Here is a 24,101-nt window from a genome sequence, read left to right on the forward strand (position 1 = left end):
CTCCTGAATGACTACCGGGTAAATAACAAAAGGAATGCAGAAATTAAGATATTCTTTGAAACCAGTGAGAACAAAGATACAATGTACTAGAATCTCTGGGACACATTTAAAGCAGTGTGTAGAGGGAAATTTATAGCACTAAATGCCCACAAGAGAAAGCAGGAAAGATCTAAAATGGACACCCTAACATCACAATGAAAATAACTAGAGACGCAAGAGTAAACAAATTCAGAAGCTAGCAGAAGGCAAGAAATAACTAAGATTAGGGCAGAACTGAAGGAGATATGAGACACAAACACAAAAAAACCCTTCAAAAAATCAATGAATCCAGGAGCTGGTTTTTTGAAAAGGTCAACAAAATTGATAGACCGCTAGCAAGACTAATAAAGAAGAAAGGAGAGAAGAATCAAATAGACACAATAAAAAATGATAAAAGGGATATCACCACTGATCCCACAGAAATACAAACTATCATCAGAGAATACTATAAACACCTCTACACAAATAAACTAGAAAATCTAGATGAAATGGATGAATTCCTGGACACATACACCCTCCCAAGACTAAACCAGGAAGAAGTGGAATCTCTGAATAGACATAATAGGCTCTAAAATTGAGGCAATAATTAATAGCCTACCAACAAAAAAAAGTCCAGCAGGTGGACTCACAGTCAAGTTCTACCAGAGGTACAAAGAGGAGCTGGTACCATTCCTTCTGAAACTATTCCAATCAATAGAAAAAGAGGGAATCCTCCCTAACTCATTTTATGAGGCCAGCATCATCCTGATACCAAAGCCTGGCAGAGACACAACAAAAAAAGAGAATTTTAGGCCAATATCCCTGACGAACATCGATGCGAAAATCCTCAATAAAATACTGGCAAACCGAATCCAGCAGCACATCAAAAAGCTTATCCACCACAATCACATTGGTTTCATCCCTGGGATGCAAGGCTGGTTCAACATACACAAATCAATAAACATAATCCATCACATAAACAGAACCAATGACAAAAACCACATGACTATCTCAAAAGATGCAGAAAAGGCCTTTGACAAAATTGAACAGCGCTTCATGCTAAAAACGCTCAATAAAATAGGTAATGATGGAACGTATCTCAAAATAATAAGAGCTATTTATGACACACCCACAGCCAATATCATACTGAATGGGCAAAAACTTGAAGCATTCCCTTTGAAAACCGGCACAAGACAGGGATGCCCTCTCTCACCACTCCTATTCAACATAGTGTCAGAAGTTCTGGCCAGGGCAATCAGGCAAGAGAAAGAAATGAATGGTATTCAAATAGGAAAAGAGGAAGTCAAATTGTTCCTGTTTGCAGATGACATAATTGTATATTTAGAAAACTCCATCATCTCACCCCAAATCTCCTTAAGCTGATAAGCAACTTCAGCAAAGAATCAGGATGCAAAATCAATGTGCAAAAGTCACAACCATTCCTATACACCAATAACAGACAAACAGAGAGCCAAATCATGAATGAACTCCCATTCACAATTGCTACAAAGATAATAAAATACCTAGGAATCCAACTTACAAGAGATGTGAAGGACCTCTTCAAGGAGAACTACGAACTACTGCTCAACAAAATAAAAGAGGACACAAACAAATGAAAGAACATTCCACGCTCATGGATAGGAAGAATTAATATCGTGAAAATGGCCATACTGCCCAAAGTAATTTAAAGATTCATTGCCATCCCCATCAAGCTACCAATGACTTTCTTCACAGAATTGGAAAAAAACTACTTTAAAGTTCATATGGAACCAAAAAAGAGCCTGCATTGCCAAGACAATCCTAAGCAAAAAGAACAAAGCTGGAGGCATCACGCTACCTGACTTCAAACTCTACTACAAGGCTACAGTAATCAAAACAGCATGGTACTGGTACCAAAACAGAGATATAGACCAATGGAACAGAACAGAGGCCTCAGAAATAACACCACACATCTACAACCATCTGATCTCTGCCAAACCTGACAAAAACAAGAAATGGGGAAAGGATTTCCTATTTAATAAGTGGTATTGGAAAAACTGGATAGCCATATGTAGAAAGCTGAAACTGGATCCCTTCCTTACACCTTATATAAAAATTAATTCAAGATGGATTAAAGACTTAAATGTTAGACCTGAAACCATAAAAACCCTAGAAGAAAACCTAGGCAATACCATTCAGGACATAGGCATGGGCAAGGACTTCATGACTAAAATACCAAAAGCAATGGCAACAAAAGCCAAAATAGACAAATGCGCACTAATCAAACTAAAAAGCTTCTGCACAGCAAAAGGAACTACCATCAGAGTGAAGAGGCAACCTACAGAATGGGAGAAAATTTTTGCAATCTACCCATCTGACAGAGGGCTAATATCCAGAATCTACAAATAATTTAAACAAATTTTCAAGAAAAAAACAACCACCCCATCAAAAAGTGGGCAAAGGATATTAACAGACACTTCTCAAAAGAAGATATTTATGACACATGAAAAACTGCTTATCATTACTGGTCATCAGAGAAATGCAAATCAAAACCACAATGAGATACCATCTCATACCAGTTAGAATGGCGCTCATTAAAAAGTCGGGAAACAACAGATGCTAGAGAGGATGTGGAGAAATAGGAATGCTTTTACACTGTTGGTGGGAGTGTAAATTAGTTCAACCATTGTGAAAGACAGTGTGGCAATTCCTCAAGGATCTAGAACTAGAAACACCATTTGACCTAGCGATCCCATTACTGGGTATATACCCAAAGGATTATAAATCATGCAACTATAAAGAAACATGCACACATGTTTATTGCGGCACTATTCACAATAGCAAAAACTTGGAACCAACTGAAATGTCCATCAATGATAGACTGGATTAAGAAAATGTGGCACATATACACCATGGAATACTATGCAGTCATAAAAAATGATGAGTTCACGTCCTTTGCAGGGATATGGATGAAGCTGGAAACCATCATTCTGTGCAAACTATCACAAGGACAGAAAACCAAACACTGCATGTTCTCACTCATAGGTGGGAATTGAACAATGAGAACACTCGGACACAGGGAGGGGAACATCACACACTGGGGCCTGTAGGGGTATGGGGGGCTGGGGGAGGGATAGCATTAGGAGAAATACCCAATGTAAATGACGAGTTAATGGGTGCAGCAAACCAACATGGCACATGTTTACCTATGTAACAAACCTATACATTGTGCACATGTACCCTAGAACTTAGTATTTTTTATATATATTGTAAAAATGTGCAAAAAATTGATGTAATATTCACCACAAAATGGCTAAAATCAGGCACAGTTATAGCTCAGAAAGGAGAGACCACATCTAGGCAGTTAAAGGCAATAGAACAGAATGGTTAAATCCCTAAACTTTGCAGTTGGACAGCCTTAGATGTGAGCCCTAATTCTGCCACTCATGAGCTTATGTGATCTCGGGATATAACCTCTTTAAACCACGGTTTTGTTATCAGTGAAATGGGGATAATATTAGTTGGAAAAATGAAATGAGATATTGCATATAAAGTGTCAGCTACCCATTATGAGTTTGTAGAGTGACTAAAGTCTCATCATATCATTGTCATTGTCGTCATCATCATCATCATCATCAAAGGCTTTGTGATGAAGGCACTCACTATCTGGATGCGCAGACATACGAAAGAAGACTGAACAACCGGAAGTTATGAAGATAGGTACTGCAGGTGTTAGATTCACGGCAAAACAGGGAAGGCAAGTGGCACTAGTTAATGGAAACATTGGGTAGTTCCAGGAAAGTAATGGGAAAAAACATTGGGAAATTAGACTTAAATACCAGACTCGGAAATTTAGTCTTTATTCTGCAGGCAATACTCAGGCTTTACAGGATTCTAAACATGGAAGTGACCGGTTCACAGCCAGCTGTAGCAGGAATATTCTGGATGTTTGTGCAGGATGGACTCGGGAGGGTGAGCGCAAATGAAAGCAGATAGCCACTTATGGAGCTTTTCCAATGCTTCCAGTGAGAAGTTGAGGCCCCTCTCTGGGATGGTGGTATAGGACAGGAAAAGAGGGAATGAGCAAGTGGGACACTGGGAAGAAAGAACTGGCAGAACTGTATCTAGCTGAATGTGAGAGACAAAGTGAAGAGGCACAGTCAAAGAGAGTTTTGAAGGCTTAGAACTAGATGGCCAGGCATGGTACTACTATTCTAACAGAAATAAAGCACAGGGAGCCTAGTTTTAATGGGGAAGATAAATTTGCTTTTAGTTATGCTAAGCTTGAGGTGCAGTGAGACATCCAGGTAATAAGTGATAACCAAGAAACACTAGGAAATGTGATCTTAGAACTCAGACATACTTAGAAGACATCTGCAAAGAGGTAGTAGCTAAAAGTATACAGTTGGATCAACTGTCTTTGGGTAAGAGTATTAACTCAAAAGGATCAGGGACTCCTAGAAAACACCTCCCACACCTAGGGGAGTGGAAGAGAAGCCTGTGAGCAAGGAGGAGGAGAAGGGAGAGAGAGTAGAGGACACCACACCATCAGAGAGGCCAAAAGTGGAGCAAGTTTTATGGAGGATAGGAGTACTCAGAGGAATTATGAGCTGCAGAGAGGTCAAAAAGAAAGAACCGAGAATGGACCACTGGATTTGGCCATTAGGAAATCATTGATGATTTATGAGAGAATGTGTGAAAGAAAAAGCTAGATTCCAGATGTAAAGCAATGAAATGGTGTAGGGGGAAAAGGAGGCACTGAGAATACATTATCAGTTCCAGAAGCTCAGAAATGAAAGGACAGAGATAAGGGGGAGGCTCAAGGTGAGACCAGAATTGCTCTTACCCAGATAAATGACCACTCACCAGTGTTTATTCAGAGACATTTATTTGTCTATACTCTAATAGAAGGCAGTATTTGTGGGAGGATTCCAGAGGAGGGACTTTGGGACAAACTAGACTGAAAGGCAGGCTACAGCCATTCTAGGTTATAGAACATGTTATCTGTATGTGTACAGCAGCATCTGTTTTAGCAGACAGAAGTCATTTATCATGCATCAACAGACTGAGAGAGAGGGGAACAAGAAACTCTCCTTCTCCACTTAGGAAAACAAAGCTTGATCCAGTCTTTGAAAAGTATTTAAAAGCTTTGAAAAAGTATGTCAGCAAGGAAGGAATGCTAAGAAAAACAAATGTCCATTGTCTTCCCTTCCACGACTTTTCCACCTAAATGTATTTTAGAAAATTGCCCAGGTGCATGATTAGAACACTCTAATATCACTATTAACACCGTCCAGGTTAATGGGACTTATATCTGCAGTGTTTTTCATTTCATAAAAAGCTCTCATGATCTCTTTTATCCTCACAGAATCCCCATGAGGTATTACCTTTCTCTATTTTACAAGGGAAGAAACTGAGGATCAGAAAGAATTAAGTGATTTTCCCCAAATTACCCAGCCAGGAAAATGATAGAGCCCTGTACCCCTCGTTCTTTTCAGTGTATGCTTTCAAGTAATATGGTCTTCACAGTATGTCTCTCTGGCTATGGCATGACAAACCAAGGTGTACCAGGACTCTCATCTCTCTGGTTTTGGAGACTCTATAATTTTTATCAATATAGCCTAAAATGGCGTTAACTTTGGGGCACTTTTACCCAGTCTTGTTTTTGACTAAACAGCATCCAGTACATGGCCTGAGCTAGTTTTTCCTGTGCTCCCTTTTCACGCCCATCTTAAAGGGCCCTAGGGCAGAAGTTTCAGCAATCTGTTTCCTTCCCTCCTACATTTGCCCAGTTCAGTCAGGCCTCTGAAATGCATGACCAAGTTCTTGATACTTACAGCTGCTCCAGACGATCAGGAGGCAGGAAAGCAACTCTCTCCCTCAATACCTAGTTTGTTCTAGTAGGAAGAGGGCCAGGCCGGGCTTGGTAGCTTCACATCTGTAATCCTAGCACTTTGGCAGGCAAAGGCAGGGGTATTGCTTGAGCCCAGGAGTTCGAGACCAGCCTGGGCAATGTGTCAAAACCCTATCTCTACAAAAAAATACAAAAAATTAGCCAGGCATGGTGGTGCATGCCTGTAGTCCCAGCTACTCGGGAGACTGAGGTGGGAGGATCACCTGAGCCCAGGGAGGTAGAACCTGCAGTGAACTGTGATTGTGTCACTGCACTCCAGCCTGGGCAACACAGTGAGACCCCATTTCCAAAAAAAAAAAAAAAAAAAAGAAGAAAAAAGAAAAAGAAAAAAGAAGGAATTAGGGGGAATTGGAGGCTGAAGGCCCAGCTTCTGGTGCAAACTACCAGTCTCCCTCTGTGATCTTAGTTATGTCACTCAATGCACTGAGCATCACTTTCTTGATCAGAAAAAATGAGGACAATAATAGCTATGTTATAAGTCTGCTTCAAGGATCCAGTGAAACACTTGCTGGGTTTAATTTTCTGCTACAGCCATCTTGAAATTCTTAACAATTTTTGAAGGAGAAGCCCTGTGTTTTCATTTTGCACTGGGCGCCCCCAAAATTATATGGCTGGTTTTACCTGCATGCCCTTGGCCAAGTTACTTCACCTCCATAATCTATAATTAATTGAAACGAATTGAATTGTTAGGAAATCAATTGTTAGGACAATTCTCAATCCTTCCTCTACTTTAGCAAAGTTTGACACAGTGGATTAGTCCCTCCTCTTTGAAACAGTCTTTCCTCTTGGCTTCCAAGACACTATATTTTTCCAGTTTTCCTCTGTCTCACTGGCTGCTCCTTTGCTGTTTTCTCCCTAACCTGTTAGCACATCCAAAATGAAACTCTTGATCATCTCCTCCAAGCCTGCTTCTCCCAATCTTCCTCACCTGTGAACGCTAACTCCATCCTTCCAGTTGTTCACAACAAATCTTTATCTTGATTCTTTATGTCTCACCCCATATACAAGTTATAAGTTAATCCAGAATCTGACCATGGCTTCACCACTGCCATCATCCAAACCTTAATCATCTCTCATCTGGATCATTGCAATACCATTCTGATTGTTCTTGCTTCCTCTGCCCCTGTCCCACACAGTAGCCAGAATAATTCTTTAAACATATAAGTCAGATCGTATCACTCCTCTGTCCAAAACCATGCCATGACTATCCATCTCACTCAGAGTAGAAATCCTACAAGGGGGAATAATAGGCTTTCTCTCCGATCCCACCTCCTTAACACTCCCCTCCTTGGGCCATTTGCTGGTGCCCCTATACCTGGAATGCCCTCACAGATATCAGCATGCCATGTCTGGCCCCTCACCTCCTTCAGTTGTGTTCACCTGTCACCCTATCAGTCGAGCCTTCTCTGACTACACTATTTAAAATAGCAGCCACCATCAACCTCCTTTTCCTTATCCTATTATGCCCAGCTCAGTTTTCTCCAAAGCAATCATCACCAGCTGATACATTATATATTTTATTTATTTCCTTATTTTTTATCTCTCCCCATTAAAATGTAGACTTCATAAAGTCAGGGACTTTGTTGTTCAATTATTCTATCTCTAGCCCATAAGACAGTGCTGGGCACAGAATGAATGACAGGAGAAAGAGCTCTGGCACAGATGATGATATTGCTATTATTAAGTCACAGCAGCCTCAAGCCCTGAGTGTATAAAGTACTGTCCCAGGCTGCATGTTCATGAAGCAGGGAGTGAGGGTGATTATGGGGACTACAGTGAGCCAAGCCTCCCACCAGCTCATACTGTGGAGACAGAAAAGTGAATCAGAAGCTGTATCTGCTCTCTAAGGGTTTGTGGCCTAGAGAGAGGTTTATGTATACATGCAAATAACTCTAGAACAAGTCAGCATTTGTCAAAAAAACATGTGGACTTTAATGCCTAACACACATTCTGGAAATTCTAGTTAGAGAATTCTAACTAAATTTCTAATTAGAATTTTCTACAGAGAGAAGGGTCCGTGAACTATGGTTTGTAAACTTACTGTAGGCTATTTCTGTCTCAAATTCCCGCTCTGGCCTGTTTATCATGCCAGAGACACCTTGCCTGACTTCCAATCTAGTTTGCTCCAAAGTATCTCTCCACTGGCCTCCTCCACCCAATATTACCTTCAATTTACTGTTAACTTGAAACCCCACCCTCTTACAGACCCTCCACACTCTGCTTCTAGATACAGGGAACACGGTGCAGGGGTGGAATTGACTTAGGTAGGTTGTAACAGGACATAAAGAGTATTATTTCCTTGCAATACAGATGTACACACTTTCTCCTCTATGAGCCTACAGGGCACAGGGCTCAGGCACTGCACCATCCATCTCTATAGCCTCACAGCCTTACTCAGTATGTAGCATAAGAGGGGGCATTAAGTAAAATTTGCTGAATTGTTGAACTGGGTGTTACAAGCTCTTAGTAAGGATAATTTTATTCAAGAAGTACCTCTGCATCCACTGGAGGTGTCCCAGAGGGATTCTATAATGTTATTTTATTAAACTAACCTAATGTAAGAAACAACCTAACTAATAAGAATTAAAACATATCAAATAAAGGAATCAATATTTTAAAAAACACTATTTTGTAATTTTTAAAATTAGTTTGAGTTCTTTAAACCCCATATCTGAAAATCCAAATTTTCAAGAGATAAATTACAAAGAATATCTGCTGTTCCGTGCAGGATTACTTTGAGTAGGGGCTCCCTGAAGTTACCTGAATTTTTAGGTACACAGATTTACTTAAGAGAAAGACTGGGGAACTGAGAGAGGTAAAGCTAAATATTAGGATTTAGTAATTAAAAACCAAGTTAAGTTTTAGTGGCAGATACTTGGGTGTTTGTTACGTCGTTCTTGATACCCTTTAGTGTGTTTGACAGCTTGTTTCTCTAATATGTTTACATGACACACACATTTTTATAACAAGGAAAGATCAAGCACACAAAATGATGACCCATCTCCTAACCTGTAAGAGATGCTGCTGGCAATAAGTAATAAAATACTGAGTGTAGGCAACTCTCCTCCTTGGTTCTCAGTTTCTTTGTATATAAAACAGGCAGGGACTAGATGATTTTGGGCTCTTCCAGTTCTAATGCCTTAAGATTCCATGGAAGTAGTGGGCATCTATTCACTTTACAAAGGTCTTTCTTTATAAAGAATCCTCTTCAGACTTTCTCTTTCTTTAGTGCATTTAAACTATGACTTGCTGTACCAAAATCTGGTTATTGTATTTTTATTGGTAGCTAACATTTATTGACCAAGTTCGATATGTTAGGCACACATAAAATGCCTCATATGGATTACTGGTCTTAATCATCCTAGTAACTTTATGAGGTAGATACCAATATTGTCCCCATGTTATGGATAGATAAATTGACTCCAAGGCTATCTAACTTGCCTCAGGTCACTGAATTAGGGAATGCCAATACTGGAATTCAAACTCACTTCAATTCAATCTGAATCCAGTACACATATATTAACCCTGCATCTCCCAGACTGGCTTCCTTTATCAGGAGGTGCTCAGGGTTTCTTCCTTAGTTGAACCATAGTAGTCTGTGGCTCCTTTTCTTCACAAATGGGGTGACTGCTTGGAGGCAGGATGGTTCCTTTGATGATTTCAACTTAATTTCTGGGATATAATGTGGTGATACTTTCATTAAGAAATAATCTTTCACCTTCCCCTACATGAGTAACAATGGATTTCACTAGTTATCTTGAGTCACTTGTGAATGATTCAGTGAGCAAAAAGGCGTACAAAATTGCTGTGAATTTCTAATTTGGTTATTTATGTCTATTTCTTGTCTAACAGCATACACAGCAAAACTGTACATTATTTTGCAACAGATTAAGGTGAAAAAAGCCACATACAGAAAACCATGTAAGATTAATATATATCACACTTTCTAAAAATTTTCACATCCATTATTTTTACTTTAACAAGAACCATATGAAGCAGGCAAGAATTATTTACCCAATTTGCAAATGCAGAAAGAGAGCCATAGAAAAGGGAGGTGACTTGCCCTGGGCCACTGAGCTGGTTGGAGCCTAGATTGTGTTCTTTCTACACCAGGCCACTTCCATCTGTAGAAAGGAACATCGGATCCAGACACTTCCTGGCAGATAGAACCGAAAGAGTGCTGACTGGAGGTTGTGCCATGCCAGGCTGTGGCCAGAGAGTTTCCCTGTATAAATAGCAAGCTATGCTAGAGGTTGCTAGCACCAGCCATTTCCCCTACTCACACCTGTGCAGTGTGATAAAGAAAGTAGAATTAGCCTGCAGTTGTGGTCCAACCAGATAAAACTTTTAGGCGGGAAGTCAAGTGACAGGCAAACTTGTGTGTGTGGTTTTTTTTTTTTTTTTTTTAAGTGTTAGTTGTTTTTGATATTTTTAAAAAGGATCTAGGCTGCTTGTGGAAGTCAGACCAAAATAGCAGGAAGGTATTGCAGCAAGATGGATTTGGGAAAGCACCAATCTCATTTGAAGCACCATCAGACACTTGATCCTCACCAAGAAGAGAACCATTCTCCAGGTAATGAAAAATACCTTAAGAGCTGGTGGCTGTTGAAAAGAATTCAGGGTATGATAGTTTTCTCTTTTCAATGGATCTGGCCAAAAAAAAAAAAAAAAGGAAATATACTTAAATGAAAGCTAATGAAACTACCCAATAGTTTCATCGGGTAGTTCATCCAATAATTTCATTAGATGGTTGTGGTAAAACTATGGTAGCACAAATTTCGTCTAACTTTTGGAAAGAGATCTGGCAATAAGCGGTGAGAGCTATAATACTGCTTATTCTTTTGACTCACTAATCTCAGCCCTTGGATCGATCCTAAAGCAGCATTTCTCAAAATGTTTTGTGGAACCTTAGTCCTTGAGATACCCTAAGACATTGTTTAAAATTTTTTTTTGCTACATGGATCTCTTTGGCATTCTGATGAACCCAGAGACTCCTTCTTTGAAGAAAAGTTTTAAAGGCATAAAATTAAATATATAAGATTACAAAGGAAATAACTATATTAAGATACAAATATCAAAATAAAAAATTGTGATATAGTAATATATATGATTATTTATAGATTACAATATCCAGTGGTGGGTCTAATAATAGTATCAAGTCAAATCATAGCCTGTAGGTAATATTTTAAGGTATCTGCAACAAGTATAATGTGATATAAAAATGTGTGATTTCTTTACAGGGACAAAGTCATATGCTGAGGGGGAGGGAGAGCATCAGGAAGAATAGATAATGGATGCTGGGCTTAATACCTAGGTGATGGGATGATCTGTGCAGCAAACCACCATGGCACGTGTATACCTATGTAGCAAACCTGCATATCCTGCACATATACCCCTAAACTTAAAATAAAAGTTGAAAAAAAGTCATATACTGCCAAAACTACTGTGGTTTGTTACCTACATTCATAATTGAAGGAACTGTCAATTTTAATTAGAGGTTAGTAAAAATAAAGGTAGAATTTTTCACTATAAATAACCCTTATCCCAAGAACAAGAGGAACCATTGTTCAAGGGGCATGCTGTATTCTTTAGAGGTCCCAGTGTGGATTCGTATCACTTCACAGGCTCTAGGAAGCTCTACATCAAAGACTCATTAGTTTTTCTCAACCTTAGATGGCAGCAAAAACTTTTTTGATCAAACTCTTAATTTTCCAAAGAACTTGAAGAAACACCATTCTAAGGAAGAAATCCAAAAGAAAACCTATATGCAATGAATATGCTTATTATAATTTGATATACAAGGCAAAGATAACTAGCAACAACCTAAATGCTCAATCCAAGAGGAATGACTGGGTAAATGAGAGTACATTAACCAGACTATGTATCATATTGTCATTAAAATTATCATTATGAAGACTACATCATGGAAAATAGTTCTAATATAATGCTAGGTTAATAAAAGGATAAAATTGTGCTATGCTATTCTTACAACTTTGTGTAATATAAGCACTGGATAGAAGTGAGGAATAAAAGGAAAACACATTATCATGTTAAAGACAGCAAAATATGGCTGCTTTTTTCATTATTTGTACAATATATAAAATTATTTTGAAGAAATTAATAGGTTGGTAGCACACTTACGTACAAATACTATGTATGAGTAGGTCTCTGACCTTCTCATTCAAAAACATTTGCTGAATGTCTGCTTTCAGGCTTTTTCTGGAGATACAAAGACAAATGAGATGCAGTCCTTGTCCTCAAAAAGCTAGGAGAAAAACCTAGCATAGAGATTCTGCCACTTGGCTACAGGACTTTTGCTGATAAACACCATGGTTCATCACTTTCTCTAATAACTTTCATTTTATTACAGAAGTCATTGGAACCTGGAGTTTGAGAAACAGAGAACGACTTAGAAAAAGAAAAGCTGAAGTGCAAGAAAAGGAAACGTCACAATGGCTATTTGGGTATGGTAGCACCACAAGAGAAAGGGAACTGATACATTTATTGAGGATGTTATGCATCAAGTAGTGCTGTGCACTTTACACACTGTATTTTATCTTTCCAACAATCCTGTAAATCACGCATGGTTGTCCCTATTTTACAGAAAAACAGAGACTAAGACTCCAGTGAATTAAATCTCTTGCCGAAAGTCACACACACAGCTGGTAACATGGTGGGAACATAATTTTTTCCCTGGTCTCTTTTAATTAAAGCACTGAGCAACCAAATTATATTGTAGAGAAGCTTGGCGTTTAGCTCCTGTGGTAATATAAACATAGAAGCACCCTGTTGGGAGTGGGAAGCATCATTGAAGAAGCCTCCAAGATTGTTCTCCAAGCTTTCTGTTAGCTAAATATTTACTGAATGAGTGTGATTAACTCTCCATGGAGTGAGCCAAAACATTCCCTGTAAATGAGTGACAAAGAGTTTAGATAACCTGTATGTTCACCTGTATGCAGGAAAGGGGTACAAGAACATGATTGTAAATTAGGCGGCATCTAATTGCATCCATTTCAAATATGATTGTGACAACTGGGGACTTGCTTGCTTGGAAGGGGAGCCCAAAGAGCCAAAAGTGCAGCATCCATCTAAGCCAAAGTGTCTCCACCTTGGCATTGCTGACACTGGGGGCAGGAGAACTTCTTGTTCTCAGTCCGGGGCTGTCTTGTGCACTGCAGATGTTTTGTAGCATTTTCTGGCCTCTAGATGCCAATAGCACCTTCCACCCCAGCTGTGACAACAAAATGTCTCCAAACATTGTCAAAGGTCTTCTGGGGTGGGGTTGGCGGGAGACAGGCAAAATCACCCCCAGTTGAGAACCACTAATTTAAGCAAAGCACTTTTCCTAATGAAGGGCATTTTCTAAACCCCCAAACCCCACTATGGAGCACTGTCTGTTCTGCTACAACAGATGTTTCTATAACACCAAGTTCACATATGATTGATAAATAGGAGAACAATGTCAGTATAATGTGGGAGCTGTGTCGGTTCATGATTTTTTCCTAGTCAAAAGAAGCCAGAATAGTGGGAAGAGAATTAAAGCCTTCAGTTGGGAAAAAAAAGCCTTCAGCCTGGCTGTTGTATAGGCAGGATTCTTTTCAGCCGGCATGCAGGGTTCCTTCCCCAGATAGGCACAACACCAGCCTTGCGCAGCTCTCCACCAAGTGGCAGCTTGCACTTCTCTCCTGTGCCCAACTTAATGGCAACCCCGCTGGCTCAGAGCTCAGGTCTCAGCAGCTTTAAGCCTACAATTACACTATATTTGTATTTACTATCCCCTGAGGCAGCCTCCAGCCACAGTAAACTACTTGTATGGACCAAGCAAGTTCTCTCTCCTGGTACCAATTACTGTTTTAGTTAGTGTTAAAATGTTGCAAAAGCTTTGAATCATTTGTCCCAAGCCTATTTGCCCCACCTCCATAACCACTGTAACTTTATAGAGGATAATTTTGCAGAAAGTGAGGATTTTTAGGAACAGGTGTATTATTTTACAGTAGAAATATTTGTACTGGGGTCCTGTGGCAGGTCTATTGAAGATTATCCAATTAGCTCCCAAATTCCATACCCACTAAGCAATCTTCCAATCATTATCTGGCTTCCCAAGTACTTACCTACAGAGACAGTGCATTTGTTTGCGAGCCCAGAGCCCAGGTACTCTCCTCTCCTCCCCTCCCTTCCTCTCTCCTCCCCTGCCCCCACCCCCTCCCCCTTCTCTCCCCATCCCCACCCCTCACCCATCCTCTCCTCTCCCCTCCCCTTTCCTTTTCTTTTTTCTCTCTCTTTTATTCATTCATTCATTCGTTTTGAGACAGAGTCTCACTCTGCTGCCCAGGCTGGAGTACAGTGGCGAGATCTCGGCTCACTGCAACCTCTGCCTCCCTGGTTCAAGTGATTCTTGTGCCTCAGCCTCCCAAGTAGCTGGGAATACAGGCACCGGCCACCATGCCCAGCTAGTTTTTGTATTTTTAGTAGAGCTGGGGTTTCACCATGATGGCTAGGCTGGTCTGGAACTCCTGGCCTCAAGTGATTCGCTCACCTTGGCCTCCCAAAGTGCTGGGATTACAGGCATGAGTCACTGTGCCTGGCCAGCCCAGGTATTTTCTACTATGTGACTTTGTATTTCTGTTCATTTAAAAATTGGTCTTTAGGTTTATATGTAAGTCTCCTTAAATCTGCTTGATGAGCTCTGCCCCTGATAAATGGAAGTAGTCTCAGTGTGCTAACAGTGTCAGGTTTCTGGGCTTGCTGGGCTGAGGGTATTCACTCAAATGGATAACACCTTGGTGAGCCTCTTGGCAGCTGGCTGGACTTGCTCTGGTGATACATCTCTATAATGCTGAGGCCTGCGCCCTCTTTTCTCACTACAACATACCATACAGTGCAATTTTATTAGTTTCAGAGAGAGGCAGCAGAGCGCATGGTTATGAGCCAGGCTGTTAAAGCCACAATGACTAGATTTGTAGCCTGGTTCCCCTACTTCGTAGCCAGAACCCTTGGAAATATTATGGAAAAGAAAGAATTCTCATTATAAATTAATAGATTGGCACTCTGGTTTATACACTAGTCTCTTTGCATTTAGTCTGTGTGTGTTACTTCACTACCCCTGAGTAAACTCATACTCAGGGTTTCTAGACCTGCGATCCAGGCACGGCTCATCTGTGCAGCCTGCAGGTGGATAATGTATATGGCTTGATTATCAAATACAAGTGTTGGGCAAGTTACTCAACATCTCTGTGTTTCAGTTTTGTCATTTGCAAAGTGAAAATAATACTATCTACTTCATAGACTGATGTGAAGATTATATGAGATAACAAAATAACTAAATTATTTAAACAGTGCCTGACATACACAAGCACTATAAGAGTTTCCTATATTCATATTAGAGTCCTAATTTATATTTGAATAATTAATTCATGTAAGTCATTATATACAATTCTTATAACCACCACATGAAATTGGGCAGATATTATTTACCTTATTTCACCTACAAGGAAACCAAGGCATGTAGAGGTTAAGTGACTTGCCTACAATCATGAGAGACTACAGACTAAAGTTTATGCCACATAGGTATTTTTTGTATTTTTTGAAAAACTACCAGGGAAGACATGGACTATTATATTACTCAGATCTCCTCACATAGATACCTAAATAATGAATTATTTCACATTTAATATCTAGGAAAAAATATGTGTTTCCTAAGGAATTTGGGTATACTATTAATATCTTTTTCAAAACATTTATAAGAATTTTATAATTTATCTTGTCACCTTGGTTACTTGTAGTAATAGTTCAAAATGCTGAGGTGCCATAACCGTCATCTTTAGATTTCCTTTTTATTTTATTTATTTATTTATTTATTTATTTTGAGATGGAGTCTTGCTCTGTCGCCCAGGCTGGAGTGCAATGGTGCGATTTTGACTCACTGCAAGCTCCATGTCCCAGGTTCACGCCATTCTCCTGCCTCAGCCTCCCGAGTAGCTGGGACTACAGGCGCCCGCCACCACGCCCGGCTAATTTTTTGTATTTTTAGTAGAGGCGGGGTTTCACCGTGTTAGCCAGGATGGTCTCGATCTCGTGACCTCGTGATCTGCCCACCTTGGCCTCCCAAAGTGCTGGGATTACAGGTGTGAGCTACTGCGCCCGGCCATTTTTGTTTTTGTTTTTGAGATGGAGTCTCACTCTGTCACCCAGGCTGGAGCACAGTGGCACAGTCTCAGCTCACTGCAACCTCCACCTCCTGGTTTCAAGCGATCCTCTTTCCTCAGCCTCCCAAGTAGCTAGGATTACACATGCGTATCACCATGCCTGGCTAATTTTTGTATTTTTAGTAGAGACGGGGTTTCACTATGTTGGCCACGCTGGTCTTGAACTCCTGACCTCGTGATCCACCCGCCTTGGCCTCCCAAGGATTAAGGCGTGAGCCACCATGCCTGACCTAGATTTCCTTTTTTAAATATAATTTTCAATATTATTTTAGACTGTTCTGTTACATCTGTATCTTTTTTTTCTTTTTTCTATAGCCTCATATTAGAAGTGAACATATATGCTTTTTTGATATTGACTTCAAACTGTGTTTGGTGAGGTAATCTTTTAAAAACACTTATTTACAATGGAAATTTCAAATATATACAAAAAAATGGAACAGGGCATACTTTTTTTAAATATGCAAGGAACGATGGGCACTGTAAAGATACAAAAAAACTCTGGTTTTTATCTCCAAAGAATGTCTAAAATGTTTACTAAAAGAAATACAGTTTCTTCAGAAATAACTACAGTATGAGGCAGCCTGCATTCCTAGTCTTTAGCATGGTACTCACAGTAAGTCCTATAGGAGAGCTAAGCTGGGAGAACATTTTAGTCCTATAGTCTGTTAGAGAAGGCTCCATAGAGCGGGTAGCATGAAACAGAATTTCAGTAGATTTAGAAAAATGATGAAATGCTTATTTATAGTACTTTCCCCAGCCCCCAGCCCATCTGTATTAGCCATCTGTATTTGGTTATATTTGCAGTGCCTAACAATTTGTCACTGGCTGCAATTTCCATGCATATCCTTTCATCTTCTAGATCTTTAATTTGTTAATTAGGATTAAGTATAATATGGCCACTCATGCCTATCTACCAGGTTTCTTAACTTCAAGAAGTGTTTTTGCAGCCTTTGACCCACTTACAATATATCTCATTTGAGAGATACTGTAGCAACTTAGAATTCTTTACACAAAACAATGTATTTGATAATCAAGCAATATATAGCCTCCACCTGCAGCCTGCACAGATGAGGAGCCGTGCCTGGATTGCAGGTCTAGAAACTTGGTTTGTATGAGTTTACTCAGGCGTAGGGAAGTAACACACATAGACTAAATGCAAAGAGACTAGTGTATAAACCAGAATGCCACTCTATTAATTTGTAATGGGAATTATTTATTTTCCATAACTAAACTTTAAGAATATGCTGTAACACACACACACAAACGCGCGTTCATACACATGCGCGCATCCACTACCCTCACCAAGAAGGCTCCTGGTAAGCAAGGTATCAATGCCAAGAAGTCCTGGAGAAACATTCCCTCTCCTAAGAACTGAGAACACCTAGAGCTGCTCCTTCATTTTACAAACAAGGAGATTGAGGCCCAGAGAGATTAAGTGATGAGTTCATGATCCTTGTGCAATGAGGCAGTAGGGGACCTGGCACTGTTATTACAAGCATTTATTTGAATTCTGTAGCACCATTGCTGACACTAATTCTGTTCTTTCTGCAGAGAACAGAAAAAACGCAAGCAGCAGAGAACAGGAAAAGGAAATCAAAGAGGCAGAAAGAGACAACAAAATACACAATTGAAGGTGGAGCCTCAGTCACAGATAGAAAAGGAAATAGTGGAGAAAGTACTGGCACCTACAGAGAAAAAAACTGAGCCACTAGGGAGCATAACCAAAGTATTTCCTTCAGTAGCCTCCCCGCAAAAAGTTGTGCCTGAGGAACACTTTTCTGAAATATGTGAAGAAAGTATTATACATCAGGAGAATTCTTCCAAGTACCAAGAAATAGCAGTACAAAACCATTCTTCTGAAACATGCCAACATGTGGCTGAACCTGAAGACCTCTCTCCTAAAATGTACCAAGAAATATCTGTACTTCAAGACAATTCTTCCAAAATATGCCAAGACATGGTGGAAACTGAAGACAACTCTCCTAATGCATGCCAAGTAATAGCTGTAATTCAAGACCATCCTTTCAAAATGTACCAAGATATGGCTAAACGAGAAGATCTGTCTCCTAAAATGTGCCAAGAAGCTGCTGTACCCAAAGTCCTCCCTTGTCCAACATCTGAAGACACAGCTGATCTGGCAGGATGCTCCCTTCAAGCGTACCCCAAACCAGATGTGCCTAAAGGCTATATTCTTGACACAGACCAAAACCCAGCAGAACCAGAGGAATACAATGAAACAGATCAAGGAAAAGCTGAGGCAGAAGGCTTTTTTCCTAAAACACAAGAAATAGCCGAGCCTAAAGACCTTTCCACAAAAACACACCAAGAATCAGTTGAACCTAAACACCTTCCTCATAAAACACATAAAGAAATTATTGTGCCTAAAGCTCCCTCTCATAAAACAATCCAAGAAACACCTCATTCTGAAGACTATTCAACTGAAATAAACCAAGAAACACCTGGGTCTGAAAAGTATTCACCTGAAACGTATCAAGAAATACCTGGGCTTGAAGAATATTCACCTGAAATATACCAAGAAACACCCCAGCTTGAAGAATATTCACCTGAAATATACCAAGAAACCCCGGGGCCTGAAGACCTCTCCACTAAGACCTATAAAAATAAGGATGTGCCTAAAGAATGCTTTCCAGAACCATACCAAGAAACAGGTGGGCCCCAAGGCCAGGATCCTAAAGCACACCAGGAAGATGCTAAAGATGTTTATACTTTTCCTCAAGGTAAGGGCTGTTTATAGCACCAAGGTAGGTATATCTCCCCCGGAGTAGTGATTTACAACCTTCTCTGACAATCCTGGGTTATTCTCAGTTATGTCAATGGATACTATTAATTTTATTGACTAGTTTTAAGTAAACAATATGTTCATGCAACCAATGTATGTCTTGGCATATTTCAAAGAGTTAAAAAATTAAAATGTAAGCATGTACAGTAGTACTTATTCATACTATTCATCCATTATGAGATGCTATAGTCAGTGAAATGAACCCAGTATAGGGTGAATTATTGCAAAATATTTTAAAAAACAATTAAGTCTACATTAACAAGAAAGCTTGATGAATGAACTTTTTCTAGAAAATTTAATTTGCCTGATAAATGGAAGGCAGGTAAATTCATAGTACAAAGTACCAAGGGAGATACAAAGCTGTAAAACATACAGCTGTATATTTTACAAAGCTGTAAAATACAAAGCTGTTACTAGGGAACTCATTCCTGTAGGATTTCAGGTTTACCGGAAACCGTTTCTATTTCAAGATTTGTTCCTGAAAAACTTTTTTCTAAGTATAGCAATTTGAAAATAATGCAACCGTTCTTTAATTCACTTGCCTCAGAGACATAACTGAGAACTTCACTTCTCTTCGTACAATACTGTAGACAGTGTAAGAAATGGACTGGAGTCTATCAGACCATAGTTATCCCCAGGAAAGGGATTTCTAAAGAAATCCCTTCAGTAGTTTATTTGCTCTTTATCCTAAAAAATGAGTGCAACAAAAACATAGGGCTAGCTGGTTTCCAAGTAATACCAGTTTTGAAGAACTACTTTAAAGAAATACATTGCAGTAAAAAGTAGGCATGTGAAGCAGTACGTTCACTGACAAAGTACCCTGCTGGAGAAGCAGCTCTAACCAACACAGTGTCCTGATTCCTAACTGCTTCATTCTAAACCCAGCAAGATCGATATGGTCAATTAATTAATGCTCATTTTATTTTTGGCTTTGTTTGACCAACTAAATGGCAATATCTATTTTTGCTGATTATAAAGTAGTAAGTGTTCATTGTAATAAAGCAATATGTAAGTGAATATCAAGTAAAAGTCTCCTTTAATACCATCTTCTATCTCCAGTTTCCAATGTTAAGGTTGTTCTGTTTCAACAAATGAGACAGTACTCATCCTATTCTGTAACTTGTTTTTGGTTTCATTTACAATATGTATTGGAGCCATCTTTATGATGTCTTTTGTAGCAACTGCATAGTACTATGCTATATGTATGTGCAATAATTTATTCAACCAGTCTCTATGAGGATGAACACTCAGTTTACTGCCAAGTTTTACTATTACAACAATGTTCAATGAACATCATTGGGAATAACATTTATTTAGTTAACACTTATCAGGTACTTTTCTACGTGCCCAACACCATATTATATATTTTATATGGTTTACTTTATTCAATGTCAAAAGCTCTACTGGATAAATAATACTCCCATTTTAAATATAAGGAAATGGAGGCACTGGAGGCTTAAGTTTGTCTGATTATTTCCTTTGAATCAATCCCTAGAAATTGAATTGTTGGGCCAAAGGGTACCCACATTTAAAGTCTGAATATACAGTCAGTCAGACTAGCCTCCAGAAACATGGTAGTGATTCACACAAGACAGGTGCCTTTTCCCCACACCCTTGTCAGCACTGTACATTATGACATTTTAAAAATCCTTGCCTGTCTGCTAGGTTAAAAAATACACTTGATCTTAGCCAAAAGGCCAAGAAGCGATAGGTTAAAAAATAAAACTCACCTAACCGTCTTAATCACCCCCTTTTATAATTAATGTTACTAGACAACTTTTCAGAATCATTATAAATATAATTTTTAAAGAATTGCCTGTTTGAATCCTTGTCCCATTCAACATCTTTGATTTCTATCTTTTTCTGATTAAAAAATCTCTTTAAATAATGGTTTTTACTATGTATATGTTGCAAATATTTTTCCAGTTGTCTTTGATTTCGTTTAACTTTGTTCATAGTGGTTTTTGCCATATATAATTTTAATTTTTAGATATTCAAACCTGCTAGTCTTTTCCTTTACAGTTCCTGGTCTCTGTGTTCTGCTTAGAATCCTGAGATTACTAAAAACACTATTATTTCTATAACTTTATGGTATTTAAATATTTAAATATTTACTCCATCTGTGGTTTGTTGTTGTGTATGTTGTGAAGCAGTTTTTCTCCCTCCAAATGGTTAGTCAATTGTCCCAATACAATTTATTGAACCTATTTTTTCATTTTATTTGATTTTACAGAAACAAAAGAAAAACCCAAAGAAGAGCCAGAAATACCAGCAATTCTGAACGAGATTCATCCAGAAAATGATGTCTATAGTTATGTTTTGTTTTAACAATGCTCAACCATAAAGTTGGGGTCCAATGGAACATAGAGCTTAACAGTTTATGCGTGATTTTCTCAAAATATTGTAAAACTTTTGACAATGCTCATTAATATTATTTTTTCTACTTGTAGACCATATCTGAAAGAAATAACATTTTTTAAGGCTCTGCCACATAGACAATATCATGCTAGAGTGTGTGTGAATGTGTGTGTGTATGTGTGTATATGTCTGGGAGAGGATAGTGGTGGGAAGAGACAAATAAGGAAGCGGGGAGGACTGGATAATTGGTTTTCCCCCCAAGAACATTTATTTAAGTCTTAAGAGCAGATAAGTGACTAAGACTGAACACTTACACTTTGGGGAGTGTATAGTTTTCTTGTAAATGCTGTTCATTACTAATGAAACAGTAGCATCAAATTTTTATTCAGGCTTTAGTTGGCTCTTTTGGTTAGTTTTAACAATTCTCCTTAAAAGATATTTTGGAGTGATGAATGTAGTTTACTTTTGTATTTGAAATTTGATTTTCTATTTTTACTTTTTAAATATTGCATTTGTGCAAAATGTACATTAAATCATTATTACATGCTTAACTGTGTGGATGACATCATGTTAAGAACTGTGGAGGTTAGAAGACATATATAACACCCCACGGTGGGGTTAATTTGGTTTCATGGGGAAATAAAACAGAAAGCAAATAATTACAAAAGAAAATAGTAAGTGCTGGTGCCATTTGAATGGTAGATACAAACAGAGAATGCTCACTTTTTGCTGGAGTGACCTGAAAAAATTACACAGGCATGAAGCCTTGAAAGATGGAAATGATTTGCATAGATGTGGAAAGCAGCATTATTGTATGTGACAAAGAGAACGGTGAGTTCAAAACATGTTCAAAACTGCAGGCAAACTACAGTTAATATAGAGACCATATGAAATAGCAGTAGGCTTTGCATGCTAAAAAGCTCATATTAGTAGAGCACAGAGAATTTTGCATACCTAACCAAGAAATATATCACTTGTTAAATAATGGGGAATGAAGTAAGATTTTTGAACAACAGAATGGCAATTTTAGTATTGTAGGAATATGATAAATATGGTGATAATGGCAAAGATTAACTGAAAACGACAAGAGACCGGGGCAGGAATAGAAACTCTTCTGGATGGGAAGATGTCTGAAAATCTACCCTGGTATTTTTTGTTTTCAGTTTTCCTTCTGTTATTACAGAAGACTAAGGAAATGTTTGCAAATAAAGGTTCATTCAGCAAGAACACACTTGCACAAGCTTTCCATATAGGCACTGTGCTAGGTACTAGCTACATCAAAGAACAAGACAGGGTCCCAGTCCCTCAGGCATTCATGGTATAATGAACATGAGAGAGCAATGGTTCTCTCAACTCTCCTGGTACATTAGACTCGCCTGGGAAGGTTTCGAAAATATATATATGTCCAGACTTCTCCCCCAGGGATTCAGATTCCCCCATCTAGGTGACATACAGGCATAGGTATATTTATTTTTTAATTGTTTTATGCTTCAAATAATAGTTTTTGGAGGAATAATTTTAGAATTACAGAAAAGTTGTCATGATAGTACAAAAGTTACTATATACCTTTTTCCCAGTTTACACCAATGTTAACGTCTTACATAACCATGGGCAATTTGTCAAAACTAAGAAATCAGGATAGTTACACTCATTAACTACAGACATTCCGTTTTCATGAGTTTTTCCACTAATGTCCTTTGTTGGCTTCAGGGTCCAATCCAGAGCTTTTTTTTAAAAAGCTCTCCCAACAATTCTAAAGTGGAGCTAGGGTTGAGAACCACTGCTACAGTGGGATGTTACAATATTGTTTCCATCCTATCTGCCTACTCCCTTTTGTGTGTACGTTAAATTTTTTACCATCAGGATATATTCATTGTACAATGATTCATACCCCCATTATATTTATTACACAACATACTGAGGGCAGCACAACCACAAAATAGTTTATTTATTTTTTTTTTGAGATGGAGTCTGGCTGTCTTGCCCAGGTTGGAGTGCAGTGGCGCCATCTTGGCTCATGGCAAGCTCCGCCTCCTGGGTTCACGCCATTCTCCTGCCTCAGCCTCCCGACTAGCTGGGACGACAGGCGCCCGCCATCACGCTCAGCTAATTTGTTTTTGTATTTTTAGTAGACGGGGTTTCACCGTGTTAGCCAGGATGGTCTCCATCTCCCGACCTCGTGATCCGCCCTCCTCGGCCTCCCAAAGTGCTGGGATTACAGGCGTGAGCCACTGCGTCCGGCCACAACCATGTAATAGTTTCTTACCTCTCAATGACACTTCAAGATTTATACTTTCACATAAACTACTTTATCTGATCTGTACAAAAGTATGTGAAATAGGCCAGGCGGTGATTATCACCCCCATTTAAATATGAGGGAATAACATCATAGAGGGAAGGTACTCACCCAAAGTCACATCTGACTTCCTCAGTGCTTTTTGTTTCTTCTTTGGAATGTGCTTCTCAATTTCACCTGCCAGAGTGGGCCAAAATTAGAGGAAAAAAAAAAGTAAACTGAAGTCTCAAGTTCTAAGAGTGTTGCATTAAGATGGACCTTAAGAGATTTGCATATGTACAGTGTACAGCAGCACAAAAATGAGATGGGGGAGTAGAGGGAAAGAGGAATGCAATACATTAGAGGAAGCAGAATTCCTCTCTCCACCTCTCAGGACCCTTTCTGCTTGCCCTCTTAAATCACTTCTGTATTCACACACAACTTCTGCCTTCTCACCATTCTTGTTCAAACATCAGTATGCATCTAAAATTCTTCTGGCGTTCTTGGCTTAGAACCTTGAGGTGATAGAATTAAACTTTTGCAAGAATCCTA

At 39.0% G+C, this 24,101-nt stretch overlaps 1 protein-coding gene across 1 annotated transcript; it reads left to right on the plus strand.

The window, feature by feature from the left end:
• Window positions 1–3,611: 3,611 nt before the first annotated feature.
• Window positions 3,612–21,825, plus strand: HEMGN (hemogen). Its single transcript, XM_025359629.1, has 5 exons — window positions 3,612–3,754; window positions 10,351–10,484; window positions 12,282–12,375; window positions 17,668–18,854; window positions 21,150–21,825. Exons 2-5 carry the CDS (start codon window positions 10,406–10,408, stop codon window positions 21,242–21,244), a joined length of 1,455 nt encoding a protein of 484 aa, XP_025215414.1. The 5' UTR covers window positions 3,612–3,754; window positions 10,351–10,405; the 3' UTR covers window positions 21,245–21,825.
• Window positions 21,826–24,101: the final 2,276 nt, after the last annotated feature.

The sequence above is a fragment of the Theropithecus gelada genome, chromosome 15 (genome assembly GCF_003255815.1).
Source record: "Theropithecus gelada isolate Dixy chromosome 15, Tgel_1.0, whole genome shotgun sequence".
Taxonomy (NCBI): domain Eukaryota; kingdom Metazoa; phylum Chordata; class Mammalia; order Primates; family Cercopithecidae; genus Theropithecus; species Theropithecus gelada.